We start from the raw sequence: 21536 nt of genomic DNA, 5'->3' as shown, positions 1-21536 counted from the left end.
ATGGAATTGAATTCAATTAAAGTCAAAATGAGACGTTGTGGCATGTTTCATTAGTTACTGCCAAAAAAGGCAATCATGTTACCATCAGGGATCTATTTCTTCCGTATTGGTATCCTCCCCCATCTTTAGGGATTTTTGATCCAAATTGGACTCTCCTGATCCCCATGGAGTATCCCAAAGTCTCGGTTATGATGGATTGTCGAGGCCAAGACTTACTTCCTTGGCTGAGAAGCTCGAGGGCCCATAGTCACGCGTAGGGAATGTCTGAAAATAGCTCTATCCTTCGAAAGCTTCTACTAGTACAGGATATTATGACAGAATATGGGATATGTGATATGGAATACGAGATATGAAGCCCGTAGGGTATTACTCCTTACATGTTCCAAAGCTTCATAAACGCCTTAAGATTCACAATGGATCAATAGGAACTCATTAAATCTATTTATTACCAAATAGAACAAGTCGGGTAATTGATCCAAATTCCAGAGATACCAGCTACTCGTCCAGTCACAATCCGGCCTAATTTCAAATCCAAATCGCATCTAAAATCAACTCAGAGTCACCCCAACCTTGAACCACAATCCTGATCGATTGACCGATTTGTCCTATTTCCAATACAAAACCAGTATTAAGCTTAATACAAATTTTGAATTAATTCTTAATAATGACATAGCCTCAAAGTATCATTCTCTGACATTATGCTAAGATTTATTGACTATACGAAAAATTCACAAAGATTAAAAATTAACAAATTTAGTCTATTAACATCCAACGGATACAACAACAACTAATTCACGCGTGAGAAAAAAGACATTAAATTTATTACTATGTTATCCGCTGTCCAAAATGATCATGAATATTAAGCAGAAGATGGAAACAACAATAACACAAATTTACCGCACTTGACACTTGTTTGGCTATAAAACTGTTTAAAATTGTGCATGTAAAATGTTTTGTTACTCAATACACGATTAGTTGCAATTTGTCGAGACTTATGAATGAATGGAATAAGAAGTCAGCAAATGATGAAGAATGAGAGAATAAGTGAATGTATCGATTTTTGTGGAGAGATGAATATCTGTTTGTGTATTTTATGCTGTTTTTGTATTTGCACTTTTGATGCTGCTGTTTTTATGTATTTTTGTGAAAATATTAGCTTGGATGCTCATGTTTATGCTGAAAATAGGTCTAACAAATTGAGAAAATGTAGCACAAAGAGCTACTTCTTCGAGAAGCAATTTCGGAAGGCACCTGGCGTAAAAATGGCCATAAACCCAGTTCCAGGCCAGCTTGACTCTGACTTCAGGTCAGATTTGATGATATTCGACCTCAGGCTTTAGTAAGGTCTGCTTGGGAATGGATTTTCGGGAAATTCAACGAATTGTGCTTTCTGGGAATCTTCATCATTAAAATCAGCAAGTAATGGACAGCTTTATGTGCCTTGGTACAATAATATGCCTTTAAATTTCGGGATGGGCCATTAAACATTTTGCCAGATCTGATGAACCATCAGATGCCCATTTTTCCAAAATAACACATATCATATCTAGTCCTACAATTTTGAGTTTCAGGTGTAGACACCAAAAGGTTGTGCAGCACTGGAATATGCAAAAAAATAAAGCTGTCAATGAACTTGTGCATTTAGACTACATTCACGGTATCAGAGCAATGCTTTTTTGGTGCAGATTCAACATTACCACGACTTCAGCAGATGTAATGCACGTGATTCTCATAAATCAGCCATTTAGCAGCCACATCTCAACATAAACATGTAACAGCACGTGATAATCATGTTTTAGCATACGATATAGACACGATTATGATCAAAAACATAAAAAAAAAATATTAAACTAGTCACTCAATATCTGTTCCAATACGTACACATCATGAGATCAATTAGTCAATATTAAAAAATCACAATACTCGAGATTAACATGTTAAAAAAATATTTTTTTAAGAAATTAATGAAGACGATCTTGGACTTTATGTCCAAAGAATTATGTGAACCTTTCTCAGTTGGAATTGGTAGTGAGCATGGACACATCGTACCATGTTGGCATCAATAAGGGTTCCTGAGACTGAATCCAAGACTTTCAAGTCTCAGTGTGCTCGATCTCAATGTTTTCGGTCTCAATGTCTTGGTCCCCAAATCACAATCTCAGTGTCGCGAAGTCGAGCTGGTCTCAATGGCTAGATTTCAGAGTCTCGGTCTTAGTATCTAGGTCTCAATCACTCATACTCCATGTCTCAGTCTCAATGTCTCTATCTATTTGCCTCAGTCCCACTGCTTCGGTCTCTGTCTTGGTCTCAATGTCCCAACCTTAGTGTCTCGGTTTCAGTGTCATGGTCTTGGTCCCAGTTTCAATATCGAGTATCTCAGTCTCATTGTCTTGATTTCCGTGTTTAGGTCTCAATATCTCGGTCCAAGTCTCGGTTTCAGTCTTTGTCTCTGTCTCGATCTCAGTCTGTGTGTCTTGATCTCAGTCCTATAGTCTCGTTCCCAGTGTGTCGGTCTCAGTGTCTCAGTCCTAATGTCCCAATGTCCCAGTCTATGTGTCTTGATCTCAGTGTCATGGTCTTGATTCCAATCTCGGTCACTGTCTCGATCTTGGACTCAGAGTCTTCTTATCAGCATCCTGTTCTCGGTGTTTCAGTCTCAGTGTCTTCGGTGTCAGTGTCTCGATATCACTGACTAAATCTCGATCACTGTCTTTCACGCGAATTTACTCAGAGAAAGACACGAGCTCAATTTAATCTAATACACAAAGATTCAAGATGAAATATTTAAAAATTCAATGTCATTGAAATAGCAACAGTAGAAGTAAGCATAACATCTAATCAAAAAATAAAAAAAAAGTCTTCCAAATCAACATGAATTTGGTCTTAATGTGTGCGTATAAGCACAAATATTCACATGAAAAAAAAGTTGTGAAGGAGCAAAAAGCGCGAGAGTGAGAGACACAATCTTCGTGACCATCTTTTTCTTTGCTGTATCGACGGTACGACGAGTTGTAGATAAAGTGGGGAGGGCTCCAATGTATTGTATCGCGGTCGTGTCGGGTCTTTCGAATATCTTATGAAATATATTGGTTTTGATAATTAAGCAGCCTTTTGACAGTCATTTGCCAAACGTATAAAAGTCAATGATGATCTGCAGAGACTTTATTCCTAAGCAAAAACTCAGGAGCTGAGTATCGCTTCTTAAAAACTTTTTTTGTGTCTTATTTTTCTATAATTTGAACATTTTTTGTGTTGTTTGGACATTAACTGTGATTAGTTGTTGATATAAAATAAAGTTAAAATGGTAATGAAAGTTATTGAATTAATTATTGAAAAGAATAACGGAAATGACTGGAATACAAGTTAAATTTAATTAAATTAATTGAAAAAATGTGGAAAATTGATGAAAAAATGTGAAAAAAGTCGTTAAAGTGTCAAAAAAAGTCAAATTTTGAATCTAAATTGTTGGTTTTAAGGAACAAATTCTAAGATTTTAAACCACAAGTTACAAGAATAATTCGAGCCATAGTTGGCAGGACTTTGAGAGTCCGGACTCCAAATGTCCAAAAAAGCACGTCTGCAGTGGTCCAGACTCACAAAAAAAGGAAGCAAAGCCTCTATTACAGACTCATGGGGTTCCTGTTTTGTCCATTGGAATTCTAGCATATCCATGGAGATCTGGTAAGTCCATGAGCTCTTCTCACGTTCATGGACATGCCTCCTTCAATTATCCTTCGAACAGACCATTAGATTGTTCACATAGCAACCATATTGCCTCTCACATGCTTAAATACCATCACAGCATCAAATCTCCATCAATCCTTCCATAAATCTATCTCCCAAGAACATCAATATCCAATTAAAATTTCAAATCAACCAAATTTCAATTCCTGCAACTTTAATGACCATTCAAAAGTTCAAAGTCTGCGCCCAAAAAATGAGTTCCGCAAAGCTCAAACTCAACTCCTGCTAATTCAAAATTAATTTCCTTTTTCAATGTCAAAATGCAGGCACAGACACAAAAAAGTCTATTCTTTACACAAATTGAGCCCATAAAGTTAATAACGGCGGCAATAAAATGCAGCCACGATTGATTGAATTTTTCATGAATCGTCTTTGATTGTTCTAGGCTGAAATTGTCGTAATAAATTGTAAATTAAGTTATTAAGCTATGAGTTTGGGTATGCATTAATGTGGAGGATTTTAATGATCAGATGATGTTTAATAATGTTCAATGATGCTGGCCCGGATGGCACATGACTTAGAAAATGGTGCAAAATCCAGCTCTAGGCTGCAATTAAGCTCTATGCTGTCATAATTCTAGATTGAGATCAAATTTCACAGAATCTAGCTTCAATCTAGAATCATGACAGCCTATAGCTCCTCTAGATTCCTTTCCTACATCATGTGCCTTCCGGGAAGACTTCTAGTTCAATTAAAATCAGACAAGTGTCTTCACCTTCCATTAAACAGCATGCAATGATCACTTTAATTTTCAATTTGTGCTATTTCATTATAAAATTAAGTTAAATTAATATGAATCTCATTAATGATTTATAATGCATACATATTAGTTGTCACGTGTGGCAGTCACGATCCTTTTATGGCTTAATTCATTCTTGATTGATGCAATTTTTGTAGGTTAAAAAATTAAATATTCTGACAGCAATCTGTGTGGTTTGTGAGATTCATTTAAGAGACAGACATTGAGACGGCAATTTGGTAGTTATAGTTGATATGCTGGACTGTATGGATCAATTGTGGTTTATGAGGCGATTTATGGCTTTTTTTAGAAATGAAAGTTTGGTGCTGGTCATTGACAGAAGGCTTCAGATGCCAACTAAGAGGATCTATGGATCTTAGTTGATCTATACGGTTAATGAAGTAGAATTAAGTCAGTAAGGCTTCTTTTAGGAGTTGATTAGAATTTGAGTAGTGAGGTTAGCGATAGAACAGCTTCGAAACAATCTGGGGTCAATTTTTTCGGCTATGGTAAGACATTGTGTAGGTATTCCTGTACTAAAACGTACCACAGGCTAAGAAATCGTCCCAGATGGTGACTGAAGCTGTCTCTAATGCTGATCAATACTTTCCAAATTCCAATATCAAATGCAATAATGTAGAACATCACAAGAAGCTTAATTGATCCAAAATCTAGTATCAGAACGACGTGACTCTGGAATTGTGTCAAATTTCGACAGAATCCGGCATCAGCTCAGAGTCACATTGGGTTGGGGACTGATTCTTGATCGATTAACTTTCTCGTACTACTCCAGACTGTTCCTTGCAATTCTACCTTCCATCCACGAGATCTTTGTCTGTTTTCAATACTTAGTATCTCTCATGACATAATATCCACGTCTATTTACAAATTCCACATTCCGGATCAACAAAAATTGCATCAACTTTCTTAGAATATCCAATTGCTCAATTCTTCCTCAGAATTTCAATTCACTTATTGTTCAATATTAATCGTGATGAAAATAAATTTACTTCTTTTGCTTGCTTTTATTTGTTAATAAATTATGATGAAACGTGATTGATCTTTAAATTAGCAGATTTGTAAAAATTTTACTTGCTATAGAATCAACAACTTAATGTTTCCTCAGAGATGCTAATCTCGTTCACACAATTTGTCAAATATTCAATGTCATTTTTACAATATTGGGTCAGAATAGTTAAAATTAGAATTAGAAAATAAGATGAAGATTGTTGTTGGATTTTGAGGTTGATTTGGATGGATTTTGGGTTTTTGGAAGGATTTTGGATTATAGAATTGATTTTGGGTCATCTAACCCCCTACCTGGTGACTATATCCGTGTCTAGAGCGGCGCTATGTTACTATTCTAATGATAAATCACGAAGATGGCCTAATTGGCACTCTAAAGGCTGATTTAGACCCATGTTTATATCCGGTTCACCACATTGTGTCTCTCATGTCACTCGGTATGCATTAAGTTAATTAGCAAATCAAATGCATTTAGTCAGTCTATTAGATTAGAATTTTAAACCAATTTAGATAAGAAAACGACCCGAAAAATTTATTTGTTTTGGCACTAAGTCGAACCATCATGCTCAATAAATAAGCATTTTATACCAAAAAAATCACCATCGCGGGTCTATTTAAGAATCCAATTAATTATCAGCAGTTTGAAGGTCGTGTGACTTTTTTTTGATTTTTTCTCCATTTTTGCATTTGAAAAATTTAAGCAATTTGCATCTTGTGGCGCAAAAACATGAGGATTAAAACTAAGCTACAAATGATCAAATTGTATGAAATTATGACATTTAATATTATTGAATTATTAGCTATAGCCTCGTGCTGGCATCAAATTGCAATTTTTAATAATTTATTACTTTTTTTCAATGTGATGGCAATATCCATGGCCATTGCAAAGAGTCACTGACCAAGATGATGTTTGCTTTTTAACAAAAACAGCTGATCATGTGTTGCATAATCTTCGTAGCGTCTTGTTTATTGATTGTTGTTTTGTTCATATTCGTTTGATGTTTTTTCGCTGAGATTGTGTCGATTTGCATAGCTTTATTGGATATGGTGGTCGATATTTGTGTGCTAAACAGGATTGTGAGGCAAAGATGCTTAAGAATTGACAGAAAATGCTTTGAAAACTGACATAATTTAGAATTTTAAGCTATTTATCCATTTTTAGAGTCAATTTAAGATTATAAGCACTTAAAATTGCAATAAATCCACAAATCAGTCGCAAATAAATCAATAATATCCAATATATCCAACTATACATCCCATACATCACTCTGTACTCTGTACATTCCACAAAGCATATCACATGCTCAATACCCATTCACATAATTCAATTTCCATTCAAACTTGTAACATTTAATTAGCGTGACCTATGAATATGTCTATAAATATACAGCAACTAATTAATACACTATGCTTAGCATTAATAAAGATCAGAAAAATATAATAAAATAAGATATAAGCCGGAAGATAAAAAAAAATCATTTTGGAAGATGAACAAAGGTTCATGCTTGTTGAGGTCGTATTAAATTATATTCATGAGGTGTTGATGATGCTAGATTTTTGATTATTTAAAATTAATTTAATTTAGCATAATTTTTTTGGGGTTTTTGTTGAAAATTTGAGAATTGAGCGGTTCATTCTTACTTGATGACTTGCTTTACTGGCTGTATAGATTAATGTGATACATTGCCTCTCTTGGATGACGTTTGAACCTGGTGCTATCACTGGCTGATCAAAAAAGGCTCTAAATGTGTGTCCAAAATTCCCACGGATCGCTACAACACAAAGCATCATTTCACACTCATTTGGAAGTCACATAGAGCTCAATATTGAGCAGATTGGCTCATTACGTACAAATTCAGTGCTTTTCTTCAAAATGAGGTTTAAGTCTTAACAGACAATGAGCATAATTTCCTAATAGAACCTAATTTTGCAATATTTTAACTAAATTTGACGAATAAAATCAAAAAACAGATCAAAATGTACTCAAATTCTGACAGTCTTGCTACAAACCAGAGCTCAAAGTTGATTCCAGTCGACTTTTGCTTACAAAATCGGAATTGCCTTCAAACTCTGCTCCATCCATAACTCTCCATTCCACAAAACACAATTCCCCCAAACATACCCAACTCCATAAACATCCAAACAAGTTCCGAAGCCCCTAAGCAAACAATCAATTAAGTGTCCATAACTGTGACTCAATTGTTTCCGTCAATTATGCTTTGATGAAGACCATTTGAGTAAATCAAATTTGTCACTTAAAAGCATGTTTTAATGATCTTCTTTGTTTCACAATGCCAAAACATAATCAATTATACAGCTGTAGGTAGTGTCATCATAAAAACATAAAAATATAAAAACATTTGAAGATGTCATTTAGTTATGGGGGGGTTAGTTTGGGTATTTTGGGACGTAAAGAAAATTGGGCATTTTTTGATAATGTCTGGGAAATATATGGTGTAGAAAATGGCGAAGATTCGGGATTAGACCACTGTGACCCGGATTTTAGGTCAGATTTGATGAAATCTGGCTTCAGGCAAGAGTTAACTCAGTTTGGGGCTTGTTGTTTGGCTCTTTCTACACTATGTGTCTTCCGGGTCGCTTATTAATATAATCTAATCTGTAGACAGTCAATCTAGACACCTATGTCTCCGAGAGGTAGGGACAGTCAGGTACACAAGTTAGTTACCCAAATTCTACTTCTTAATTCCATTACAAAGCATTAAAGTAGAGCTATGATGCTCTAAAAATGATATTTTACCAATCCATAGTTTCCTTACGTTCCCAAGCCACTGAATGTCCCCTAACATTTGAACGTCCCCCAAACATTTCATTAACAAAAAGCTCATAATATTCACACTATAATTATGATCATCATTAAGTCAATATCTCAACAAAAACAATGAATCGACGCTCTTTGTTAAATCTTAAATTACTTTATGGGTCTGTGAAGTTATTTTAGCATCTGACCATTAAGGTATTAATACTTAAAAAAATATATTAGAAAAGTAAATATTTTACACGTGTAGTCTGAAGCATCTCCATATACATAAGATTAAATAGAAGAGAAGAATTTGTCAGCTTAATAGTGCTAAATGTCACGAAAGCATTAAAAAACAGGAATTGATACTAATGAGATTCCTGAAGGAAATAATATGTGTGTTCTGAAGGTCAGGATTAGGAATGCTGTTTAGTAGGAATTGGGAATTGGGAATTAGGGAAAGTTTGGATGTTGGGTGCCATTTTGAGACTCATTCCCTTTATGGGAGGTTGGACTCGATTGTATCAACATCTGACCCCCCTCTGACCTTCTAGGATGGTTACGTAATGAGTGAACGACCCCTTAGAATATGTAAATTTCCATACTTGGACAATAGACAGCAATAGAGGCTAATTAATCATGTTTCTCTCTTCTTTAACTTCCTTTCAATGTCAAGTCTTGTAAATCAACTCAGAATCATCAATTTTTCACAAAATTTAAGCATTTCTATGTGTTTTATATCCAAAAAAACCTAAAAAAACACATTAATATTAATTAATTATATGCTGTGACATTTGAGATGCTCAACGACAAGTTATACATTTTAAGATAAGCATATGTATCTCCATTCCTAATTGATCAATTAATTCAATTCAAAATTCATTAATATTCATCAAATTTTAAGAGTTATTTCCGTTGTTAATTGACTTCCTTACTCATAAATCTTAACGAAAATTCCTTTTTTAATTTACAGAAAATTTTCATTGCATTATGCGTCCTCGTAGCTGGTAGCACGGCTCAATTGAAGTAAGAATCCTCAAAAATCTCCCAATATACTCAAAAATTAACAAATTTAATTCCATTTCAGCCGTGAATACTTACCTCCAACAACCTCAAACTGCCCACCACCCCCAGCACAACCCTCATGCCCAAAACCCCCACCCCCAATTCCATGTCCATCATGCCCATCAGCACCACCATGTCCTAGCTGTCCACCACAACAGTCATGTCCAACATGTCCAGCTGTCATTCCACCACCTCCATGTCCACCACCAATCCAATGTCCAGCACCAATTCCATGCCCATCATGTCCAGCACCACCACCACCTAAACCATGCCCATCATGTCCATCATGTCCAGCACCAATTCCACCACCACCATGCCCACCACAAAAAGCATGCCCAGCACCACCACCTTGCCCAAGCTGTCCACCACAAAAGCAATGTCCACCAGAAAAGGTCTGTCAAGTATGTGCACCACCAGTACAGTGCCCAGCTCCACCACCTCCAGTCTCATGCCCACCGTAAGTTGAATTTTTATTGATTATTTGATGCAGCATAGCTATAACTGCTGTTGATCCATTTGTAGACCACCACCACCACCTCCACCAGCACAATGTCCAGTCTGTCCAGCAAGTCCACCACCAGCACCATGCAACTGCGGTAATCCAAATGTTGTAGTCAAAGAGGAAGCTCAAGGATACGACTATACACCACCACGTGTTCGTTTCTTCTATTAAACTTATCATGATGCTTACAGTGCTTTATGAATGGAAATATATTTTAAAAACGGAACTACTCTAAAGTAATCAGCTCATCTGCTATGTAAAATGATCATTTTACTGTGAAAGATGAGACAATAAAAGTCATAAACATTTTGTATATTTCCGACTGTACGACTCTTTTTGGGTACATTTTCAACGACAAATTAAATCAATTAAATCTTTTCCATTAAAATTCTTTGTTAATGTTTTTTGAATAAATGAAAATAAAAAATATTTAAAAAAATAATAAATTGCTTGCTTTACTTTACTTTGCTGGATGAACTGATCATCTGTGCATCATGATCCATAGATTCTCTCAGTTGATGTCACAAACCTGCTATATTGCTGGCTTTACTTACTTACATATTGTAGCCATGCTCCTATGATTACAACAATATGCTTTCCATCTGACTCTGGTGCTGGCTCTGTCACCTAGTATGTACAAATTCTCTGTCCATATGACTCCCTTTGACACCCATGTAACTACAATGTTCAATATGTATTACATTAATGTTCCTAAGGTACACATGAGTGTAAATTACCTTGTCGATTACTGCTTGAAAACATCTACTATCCTGTACTAATTAAGTTCATCAGGATCGTAGTGCCTCCAGCTATACTACTAAATTCCTTACTTTGATTGCCATACAATCAATTGTGTTCCGTGACATCAATCAGAAGTCACTTGAAACTGGCTCTAAAGCTGGCTGCTTAATGACTATTACCTATCATTAAACTGCTATACAGAGTTGGCAGGGCGCCTGGAGTCAGATTCTATTCCCTCTCATCCCATGTTCCAAATTGAAAATCATAAAATCAAACATATCAATTACGACCTCTTTTACATCCCGCATGAAACTGCTCTTATCGCTAGATCACTTTTACCAGCTATACACTTCCTCTAGATACACATTGTATCACTAGAACTCATCTTCATCATCATTACAAATTATTGACATTTAAATAGAATTTATTATTATATTTAAAATGCAATATTAAATAAAAACTATAAACTGATTCAGATCTGCATTAAAAAAATGTCAAATATTAGCCTTATATGTATAATGTCAGCTACCGATGACCACATAGAATGACAAATCTTAATATGAGCTAAACAGAAAAATAAATAAAAAAATTTAATAACTTGTATGGAATATTATTAGAATAATTGAGTTGTTTTTTGATATTTGTGAAATATTTTGAGTATATCTTGATTGTAGAGTTGGAATGGATTCTATTTTTGAGGGTATTTTCAGTGACCAGAGCTGGGAGGGCTTCAATTGAAAAGCATGCTCTAAATTTTGGGCTCAGAAAGTCCGTGTGTAGTCGGGACACCTAGAAATGTCGGAGAAACGAGAAATTCGTAAATTTTGTAGATTTTGTTAATGTTTGACATTTGCTTTGATTATACTCAGAAGGCACATAAAGTAATAATGAATAATCCGACCCCAGGAAAGCGTGACTCTTGCTTCAGGTCAGATTCGATGAAATCCGGACTTAGGCCTGAGTTAAGTCGACATAAGACACGATTTTACGTCAATTTTCAGTAGAATACTTTCCAGAATATATTATTGAAGAAAGTTGGCTGAACTTTGAAGTCTTGAGTCCATTTGTCAAGTCTACACATTGGAGTCTTGGACTAGAACAGATAAAATCTGACCCAACATTTAAAAAGACTCAAAAAAGCCTTAACTAAGCTGAATAGATCATAACAGATTATTTAATAACTTTATTAATATGAATTTTTCATGAACCATACGAATAAGGAATAAGCATCAGATTAACAGGAAAAAACTGAACATTTCCAATTTAAAAATCTTGCACGTGATAAAATCGAATGAATTAATTAAAATATTTGCAAAAATTCATTAATTATGAAAAAAATGTCATTTCTGGATTTGTTGTTTTCATTGAAATAGGATAGAATTTTGATCTTTTTATCCAAAAAAATACCGCAGCTGAATTAATATTCAACAGATGATCAGAGGGTTGTTGGGATCGTTTATTAGTTAGGTAAAGGTTAAGCATGCTTAGGTTCTATCACGAGATTATAATTTGAGTACCGAGTACAGATTTTGGATCAAGAATTGATGTTGTGTTACTCTTTTTTGTATTTCAGAGCATAAAGTCGACTTTGATTCAAATTATTGGAATATTAATGAGTCCAGTCAAGCTCTATAATTGGGTCCCTTAGACTATTTGACTCTTAGATCCTCAAACCCTTAGATTCTCAGACCCTTGGACCGAATGGATCGAATTGACGATCTGCACTGCGAGATGGTGAAGTTGATACACGGTATGGCTAGGTTAAGTGCAGTATGTGGCTTCATATGCTCCGCAATCACATAATTTATGGAATCCAGCGAACTCTGGGTCCAAATGACTCATATTCGGATGAGAACATCGACTCGATTCTTGAAGCTCTGGTTCTCAGTTATAGTCATCTCAAATATCAGGTTTGAGGTTAAATGACAGTTATTTAATACAATTTTGCATATATTTGCAATCATAAACACAATATAGTGCCCCAGATTCTATGAACCCCTGATATATAAATAATCTTAATACCAAAGAGAACCTGCTAAATTCCTTCCTTAATTTATCCCAATAACAGCTAAAAATTAGCATTTTGATGTTATTGAATGCAATTTTCTACCTAAAAATAGAATCAAGTTCACATCTGTTGATACATTTCTGCCATTTATGGCTTAATTTCCTGCACATATTGTGATTGAGTAGTCAGAATTGATATTAAATACTGCAATTTATCATTGACATTATCTGCACAAAATCTATGCGAAAAAATTAACATTTTTTCTAGAAATGATCTTGTTTTTGGAATTAGATGACCATTAGGATGGTCATCATCTTCTTTTTCATGCCATTATTCATCGACCAACACACATTTAAATGTGAATGTTATTAGGACGAACTTTAGTATTTATTTTGGTGTTTTTTTTTTGATAAACAAAAAACGTTTTTTGTGCATCGCATGGAAAATATGTATGGAATTATTTTGCAGCACGTTTTAGGTGGGGAGCGTTTGTGAGTGATGTGATGCTGATGAATATTTGATGATTTTTTTTTTTTTAAACGATTTTGATTATAATTTGTCAATTTTCGGTCATTTTCATTGGTTTAATCAGATTTAATTCGTTATTTTGACAACTTTGAATACCTAAATGACACATGTGTCTGTATTAGACATGCTAAGTGTCTCAGAAAGCACACTGTGGAGAAACGACCAAAAATTCAACTCTTAGGCCAACTTAATTCAAGACTGAAGCAAGGATTTCATCAAATCAAGCCTAAACTCAGTGTTATGTTGGTCTGGTACTGGATTTGAGCCATTTCTACACAGGATGCCTATCGGATGTGATGCAATTCATAAATTATCCGGGATATATGCGATTCTGGAAGGCACACTTTGAAGAAAAGGCAGAATATTCAGAACCAGGCCAACTTTACTCTAGACTGTGACAAGATTTAATAGAATCTGACTGTAAGACAGATTCAAGCTGTCTTGGGTTGTATTTTTTGCCATTTCTACGTCATGTGTTCTTAAAGTGTGAACCAATCCATTGAGTTTACGGATTTTAAACTTTTCAAGAAGGCACACGTTGGAGGAAGGCGAAAAATCTAACCTCAGGCTAACGTGAAGACAGATTTGATGAAAATTTATGATATCAGGTGAAATTCGGCCAAATCCCGCTTCAAGACCGACTCATACCAGCCTGGGGTCAGGTAAGATCACGATTGGGTCAAAGACGACTAGGATTTTGTATGGAAAAGTCAACTCAAATAGACTAGAGTCCATATCAAATTGGAGTCAACTTCAAGCTCTCCTAGATAGTCCTGGTATCAGTCCCAAGATCCGGATCGATCCTTCAACCCCAAAACCTTAAAAACAAACCCAAACTGCATTCAAAAATACCCAAAAATCATTCTTAACCCGTTATTATTTTATTTACGGAAATGCCGAATGTAGTCAGATCATTTTTTTTTCTAAATTAGCACGAATCTCGTCTTTATGCATGCATATGTATGAACACACATAATACACAAGTCAAAAAGGAGCAAATGCGAATATGAGAAAAAAAAAGCTATCTTCGTGACCATCCTCTATAAATATATACACAGTAAGAGGTAAAATGACATGATATTGTATTAGCTGTATTAGTTTTTAACTTTTTTTTTGATAATCTTGCAGCCTTATGACAGTCAATTTTGCAACTATAAAAGTCAATGAAGATCTTCTGAGATTTTATTTATAAAGTTAAAGTCAGGAGCTGTGTATCGTGTTCCAAGTGCTGTGTTTTATTATTTTTCTTCTATAACTGTGAACTTTGTAGGAATACATTAGTGACTGTGATTGACTGTTTGTTGCTTAAAAACCAAAAATAATGGTAAATTTAATTGACTAAACTAAAGTTTGAAGATGAAATTTAAAAAATTGCTAAAATAGTCAAAATTTTGCTATAATTTGTGGATAAATTGACAAAAAATTGTGCTTCATAAAAATTGTGTTCAATTCCTGCAACTTTAATGACCATTAAAAAGTTCAAAGTCTGCGCCCAAAAATGAGTTCCGCAAAGCTCAAGCTCAACTCCTGCTAATTCAAAATTAATTTCCTTTTTCAATGTCAAAATGCACAGACCTAACAAAAAAAGTCTATTCTTTACACAAATTGAGCCCATAAAGTTAATAACTGGCAATAAAATGCAGCCACGATTGATTGAATTTTTCATGAATCGTCTTTGATTGTTCTAGGCTGAAATTGTCGTAATAAATTGTAAATTAAGTTATTAAGCTATGAGTTTGGGTATGCATTAATGTGTGGAGGATTTTGATGAATTTATAATGGTCCGGTAATGTACATAGCTTGCTAATGTGCTAGCTAAGAGGCTATTAAGTCAGTTTTATTGAAGAATATTAAGTTAAGTGTCAATCATCAGTGTTGGCAGGATACATATTAAGAGTTCAAACTCCAAAAGTCATCAAATGGAGCTTCTATTAACGTATGGACTCTATAGGAGGTGCCTCACCTTAGAGTTATGTCAATTCTGGAGTCAGTTTCAATATTGCTCAATTTAATTAGTTTTGTTTAGTTCTTTGACATCCTGTGACTCTGGTGTGGTGTTGGAATCGATATAATCCAGTCTAAGGCTTTCTAATCAGGCATTCAAATGTGTATTGAGTCCCTAAATCCAGCCTAATGCCAGATTCACCGTCCAATTGACACACTTCTTCATATTCCCTTTCAATCCCTTGCCCTTTCGGGTTTCACAATCATTAACCTCACAATTCACTCAATTACCACAAATCCCCTCCCCAATCCACTATAACTCTAACTTAGCCTCACATCAACAATTCTGTGCTATTTCGGGATCAATTAGCACTTACATAATTCAATAAAAAATTTCAATCACATCCGTAAATATATTTAAAAATTTTAGACATCAAAACTGTACTTTTTTATCGAATAACATCCGGGTATTATTGTATGCAGACTCCTTTAAATGTCTCGCTCGTGACCATACCGTACTCAAAAAAGGACAGATATCATGTTCTTAGATCTCTGAGTCATGACATTTGCATTATGGGATTTTATTTTTTTAAAGTTAGTTTGTAAGTGATGTTCTGTATGGATGTGATTGGATGGATAAATCACGAGTAATGAGGATGGGATGAGGATGACGTGGATTTGGATGATTGTTGAATCGTGTCATTCACGTGTCAAGTGTTGTCTCGGGAATATACACAATAATTATTTGATTCTAATGCAGAATTGGCAGAACTACAATGTTGAGTCGTCTCCACGGGAGTCTGGATTTTAGTTTAGGCGTCTTGACTGTGGAGATGCCTTAACTGCTGTCTGGACTTTGGTAAAGTTGGCTTCTTGGACTTTTAAAGTCTCAACTTCAAGAGTACTGTCAACTTGACTCTTAACTCTTTGTTTACTGTTCAATTTTGCTAAAATTCATATTAAATAGGGGTTTATTGAACCATTTATATGTTTAGTTCTAAGGACGACTAATGTCATCTGGATGACACAAAACTGTGTCTTCCAGTTGACTTACAACTGTATCATCCAGATGATATGCAACTGTGTCATTCCAATGACATACAGTTGTGATATTTAGAAGGCATTAGTCATTAGATATTAGTTGTCCCATATAACATTACTAATTCTCAAATTTATGCATTAAATTAGTCAGATTAAATTATATTAACTCGGTGTATTTGAGGTATAATTAAAATTAATCAAATAAGCATTAAAGACTCATTAGGGAATGTTTCTAAATTACATAAAATTTAAGTCCTTCCCTAGAAGTTACTAGTTGTTACTGAGTTCAAATTTAGGTTCAAGATTCCATTAAAAAGCGTCACGGTGAGGGTAAATGATCTCAAAACCGCTCCTTAGTCTCTTTTATGTCACCTAATTTCCAAACATTCCCCTTTATCAAATAAAACCTTGTCATATGCTAAACTGCAAAAAAATGATATAATTTGTTCTTTCCCCATTTAACACATTTGTGCATGACATAATAGCCGTTTAGCTTTATAAATAATTCATGAGATTTAATTTTCAATATTCTTATCAGGGATGCATATTGGATCGGTTTTGAGTCACTCTAATGTTGGGAATTGAGTGTGTTTTTTGCAAAAAGAATTAAGTCAAATGGCATAGGTTGGTTAATTGGTTCAAAATTCGTCCTCAGACTGACTTGAGACATGTCTCAGTCTTGGTTTATTTTAACCGAATCTGGAGCTTGATCTGAGTCACGCTAGCCTCTTTTGAATTGATTACCCGACTTGTGTGTTTTAATTAAAGTCTCGAGTATTGAGCATTGAACATGCCAAATGCACAATAGACTAATTAAAGCAACAATCCATAATGCTAGAATTTCCAACTAATTTATACAACAAATGCACATTAGTATAGTCACTCAGATGACCCACTAAGATCAATAAATAACCACAACATCCAAAAATAAAATCTCGCGTCTATTTAAGAATCCAATTAATTATCAGCAGTTTGAAGGTCGTGTGACTTTTTTCAATTTTTTAACGATTTTTTCTCCATTTTTGCATTTTGAAAAATTTAAGCAATTTGCATCTTGTGGCACATGAAACATCAAGATTAATATTCAGGTTCAAATGATCAAATTGTATAAAATTATGACATTTAACGGAATTGAATTATTAGCCTCGTGCTGGCATCAAATTGCAACTTTCCGTCCTAAAACTCTCACACAGGTGTCTTTAACTGTTGTTTTGATCTCAAATACTCAAAATATTATTCATAGCTGCTTATTATGCGATGTGACATTTGAAATACAGAACTGAGGTGAATCTTTTATATCCATATTGAGTTTATGGATAAGGAAGCCGTGCTGAATGAATTAAAATTTCAAACTATATATCGATATTGACAGTTTTAAGGTCACTGCATGCTTTAATCTTGTTCCTTTTTATTTCCAGAAACTTTTCATTACCCTATTCGTCACTTGCCTAGTGGCTGGTAGTAATGCACAATTAAGTCGTGACTATCTACCACCAACAACATCAAACTGCCCACCAGCTCCTCCAGCACAAACATGCCCAAAACCCCCACCACCAATTCCATGTCCATCATGTCCATCAGCACCACCATGTCCAAGCTGTCCACCAAAACAAACATGTCCATCATGTCCCGCACCAATTCCACCACCCGTATGTCCACCACCAATTAAATGTCCAGGACCAATTCCATGTCCATCATGTCCAGCACCACCACCACCTAAACCATGCCCATCATGTCCATCATGTCCACCACAAAAACCACCACCACCATGTCCAGCACCAACACCGTGTCCAGCACCACCACCTTGTCCAAGTTGTCCACCACAAAAGCAATGTCCACCAGAAAAGGTCTGTCAAGTATGTGCACCACCTGTACAGTGCCCACCACCACCACCAAGACCCATATGTCCAGCGTAAGTTTAAAGCTTGAATTAATGTCGAATGAAGACTAATCTGACTTAAATCTGTTTACTCTTTACAGACCACCACCACCCCCACCCGCACCAAAATGCGCTGCCTGCCCTGCACCACCACCACCTGCACCGTGTAATTGCGCTTCCGCTGGTGCTGGAAGCTACGGCTCACAAAATGATGGTATCTTATTATCAGGAGGATCAGCTGGCGGTTTCGGAGGTTCATCAGGTGGATCATCCGGTGGATTCGGTGGATCATCAGGTGGTTCATCCGGTGGATTCGGAGGCTCAGCTGGAGGTAATGGAGGCGGATTCGGAGGATCAGCTGGCGGTTCAGGCGGTTTCGGAGGATCATCAGGAGGAGCAGGAGGTTTCGGTGGATCATCAGGTGGTTCAGGAGGCTTCGGAGGTGGATCATCCGGTGGATTCGGAGGATCATCAGGTGGATCATCAGGCGGATTCGGAGGATCAGCTGGAGGTAATGGAGGTGGTTTCGGAGGATCAGCTGGAGGTAATGGAGGCGGATTCGGAGGATCAGCTGGCGGTTCAGGAGGAAACGGTTTTGGAGGATCATCCGGTGGTTCAGGAGGTTTCGGAGGTGGATCATCCGGTGGTTTCGGAGGATCAGCAGGAGGAAATGGCGGAAACGGTTTCGGAGCTGGCGGTTCAGGAGGAAACGGATTCGGAGGATCATCAGGCGGCTCAGGCGGTTTCGGTGGATCATCAGGTGGATCATCCGGTGGATTCGGAGGATCAGCCGGTGGATCATCAGGCGGTTTCGGTGGATCAGCCGGAGGCTCAGGAGGAAATGGTTTCGGAGGATCATCCGGTGGATTCGGAGGATCAGCCGGCGGTTCAGGAGGAAACGGATTCAGTTCAAGCTCAGCACAAGGATCACTCTCAACCCGAGGAGGTGGCGGACAAGGACAAGGTCTATCAGGTCGTGGAAATGGATATGATTATACACCACCACGAGTTCGATTCCATTAAACAGTTCATGATACTTTTAGTCATGACTATCGATAAAAGGAAATTGTTTTTTATGTAAAAATTTATAAAATTTACTTTTCCTAATGTTAAATAAAGATATAAAGTCATTTAAGATCCTTGTCAATGTTTGACCTAACAATAGATAGACAATAAAAATTGTGTACTTGAAATACTTTGTGATCTTATTGATATTAATCCTTTTCAGAAGCAACATTACCAATGCTTACTTTTTAAGCTTGTGCAGCAAGACGCGACACTGGCGACATCTTCATATTGTTATGAGAAATTAAATTAAGCGATCATAGTTGATCATATTAAGATTTTGGATAGTGGGCTCTTTGAAAAAAAGCTTGTTTGGAATATAACTGAATATTATGTCTGCAATCTTAACATTAGAGGAGAATCAAATGGTCACGTAATCTGTGAACGGGTACATTTCAACATATTACATACTTAGCTGGCCGTACAGATCAACTGTGATCTACAGCATCACTTAGTTGGCGTCTTAAAATGGTTCTATCGCCAGCTGCCCTCTGCCAATTACCAATATAAAATGATCAACTGTCTCTATCTGTTGTCTTCAAAAATGGACGTTAGAAAAGGAAACTTACGGTGCATTACCAAATTGTCCCCACTGACTTATGTTCTAGATCATAAAAATCAGTGTAGTAAGTAGGAAAGTAAGTCAAAAATGTCCAGAAGTGCCTCTAGTGTATACTCTCAAGTTCACTTTTATTAGACATATCATAAACAATTTATTTACCAAAACATTTCTTTATGTCTGTCATGGTCTAATTAGTCAGGTGATAATTTTTTCAAAATCTATTTTTAAAAGGCAATTTCTTAACAATTTGAAGCTGTAGCTGAGCTTAAGTTTGAATCGAATTTTATATGAACCCAAGTCAGAGATTTGATCCAAAGACATAATTACTATTTCGACAGTTTGCTTACTTACTTCGCTTGCGGTGCCGATCAATTGGGATTCATGACCTCTTCTTTGGACAATCCGCTTCAATTTCAAGCAGTTAAATGCATCTGAGTGCATAAGAGTGACCAAAGAACTCTTTGAGAAGAGAATATTGACAAAGCGGAGCAGGAACTGATTTGTTAGGGTCTCTAATGGCTCGGCAAACAAAATGGGTCACTCCATCATGCTAATAATATCGATAAGTCACCCATAAAAATCCATTTGCTATTAGATCAGTGATTTGTCATCTAAAGTCCCCTAATATGCATCACTAATTTAAGAATGTATTTATTTCCACAAAACCCAAGATCAATTTCCTATTCATAAGAACAAAGTCACCAAAATAACAGCTATCTAAATTATCCAAAGACAACAAAGTACTATAGACATTGACATATCATCTTGAAAACTGTCATCAAGAAATCAAAAAGACGTTAAAATTTTTTCTTCAGTCAGTCAGTCAAGTGCATATTAAGTAATAATTTAGTGTAAATAAACAAATAAAGGCTTGAGGTATTGATCATCTGTTTGGAAATATAGATATGTGAATAGAGTGTGAGTGCGGTAATGAAAATTTACATGTTATCATCGTATTTCCAATATGATATTGAGACCTCTATCGTCGATTGTAATTAAATGACAAAGACATGCGTAGTTCTTGAATGTAAAAATTGTCATAATGGTTTGTACAAATGTCGTTTTGGTATGGTTGGATGGCAATGGGTGGACATGATGAGATATTCTGAAAAGCACAAGGTAAAAATGGACAAAATGTGTCCTAAAGCCGACTTGACTCAGGTCTGATGCTGGATTTCACTGACGCTAGCCTATGGTTACAGTCAAGCTAGCCTGGGACTGGATTTTCAGTGATTTATGAACCGTGTGCCTTCATGGTATGACAATTAAGGGTTCCTGAAGTTGGACCGTGTTGAGACTTCCTATTGAAACTTGATCCATGTCCTGGTCCAGGTCTCAGTCCTAGTTTTGGTTAAGATTTCGATCCAAGTCTCGAAAATGCTTCAGAACTGGGTGACAAGGCGCAATTTGTGTTTCATGGATGAGTTGGCATGACGAGAACAGGGAAACGGTAGTAAAATCCGACTGGACGTTTTCTGAGATCGTACCCGAGTCATCAGTGTCATTGTATATAACCTTAAATTGTTGAAATTTTGAGATAAATGTCCCTAAATCTACCCTAAAACTTAGAATTTTGACCAACTTTAATAAATATTAAAAAGGGACAAGTCCGTTGATGGATCAAAAATCCACAGACACTAGGCCAGCATGTCTCTGACATTGTGAAAATGCATGCCAAATTGAAACCGAATCTAACAACAAACCAAAGACATCAGATAATTGCTAAGTAAAATGCAACCAAACACAAATATTAACATCAATTGACTTCCTCATTATGATTCCACATTGCCCCACTCAGTGACAATCTTTTATTTTCATCTATCAATGAACAATTTCATCCCAATAATCACTATCACATTTGGGGGACGTACGGAAGTTGGGTCACGTGAAAATTTGCAATTTGGAGATATTTTGGGGCAATTTTCATTTTTTGA

The 21536-nt window shown here is 36.0% G+C and overlaps 2 protein-coding genes across 2 annotated transcripts; both read left to right on the top strand.

The window, feature by feature from the left end:
• The first annotated feature begins 3156 nt into the window (after window positions 1–3156).
• On the top strand, window positions 3157–10280 carry LOC139100175 (sperm mitochondrial-associated cysteine-rich protein-like). Its single transcript, XM_070652780.1, has 4 exons — window positions 3157–3304; window positions 9241–9293; window positions 9355–9789; window positions 9855–10280. Exons 1-4 carry the CDS (start codon window positions 3302–3304, stop codon window positions 10003–10005), a joined length of 642 nt encoding a protein of 213 aa, XP_070508881.1. The 5' UTR covers window positions 3157–3301; the 3' UTR covers window positions 10006–10280.
• A 3997-nt stretch (window positions 10281–14277) lies between these two features.
• On the top strand, window positions 14278–19168 carry LOC139100167 (uncharacterized). The gene is made up of 3 exons (XM_070652773.1): window positions 14278–14435; window positions 17515–18008; window positions 18077–19168. The coding sequence occupies exons 1-3, from the start codon at window positions 14433–14435 to the stop codon at window positions 18996–18998; spliced, it is 1419 nt and encodes a 472-aa protein (XP_070508874.1). The 5' UTR covers window positions 14278–14432; the 3' UTR covers window positions 18999–19168.
• The last annotated feature ends 2368 nt before the right edge of the window (window positions 19169–21536 follow it).

The sequence above is a fragment of the Chironomus tepperi genome, unplaced genomic scaffold (assembly GCF_022539635.2).
Source record: "Chironomus tepperi strain 1889 unplaced genomic scaffold, CSIRO-AGI_Ctep_v1 contig_58, whole genome shotgun sequence".
NCBI lineage: Eukaryota > Metazoa > Arthropoda > Insecta > Diptera > Chironomidae > Chironomus > Chironomus tepperi.
This window is presented reverse-complemented; position numbering and strand designations above follow the sequence as displayed.

Excerpts from the sequence above, each read along its gene's own strand:
- LOC139100175 (XM_070652780.1), top strand. Across the intron at positions 9,294-9,354 it reads GGTAGCACGGCTCAATTGAA|CCGTGAATACTTACCTCCAA; the intron begins GTAAGAATCCTC and ends ATTCCATTTCAG. Across the intron at positions 9,790-9,854 it reads CCTCCAGTCTCATGCCCACC|ACCACCACCACCACCTCCAC; the intron begins GTAAGTTGAATT and ends ATCCATTTGTAG.
- LOC139100167 (XM_070652773.1), top strand. Across the intron at positions 18,009-18,076 it reads CCAAGACCCATATGTCCAGC|ACCACCACCACCCCCACCCG; the intron begins GTAAGTTTAAAG and ends TACTCTTTACAG.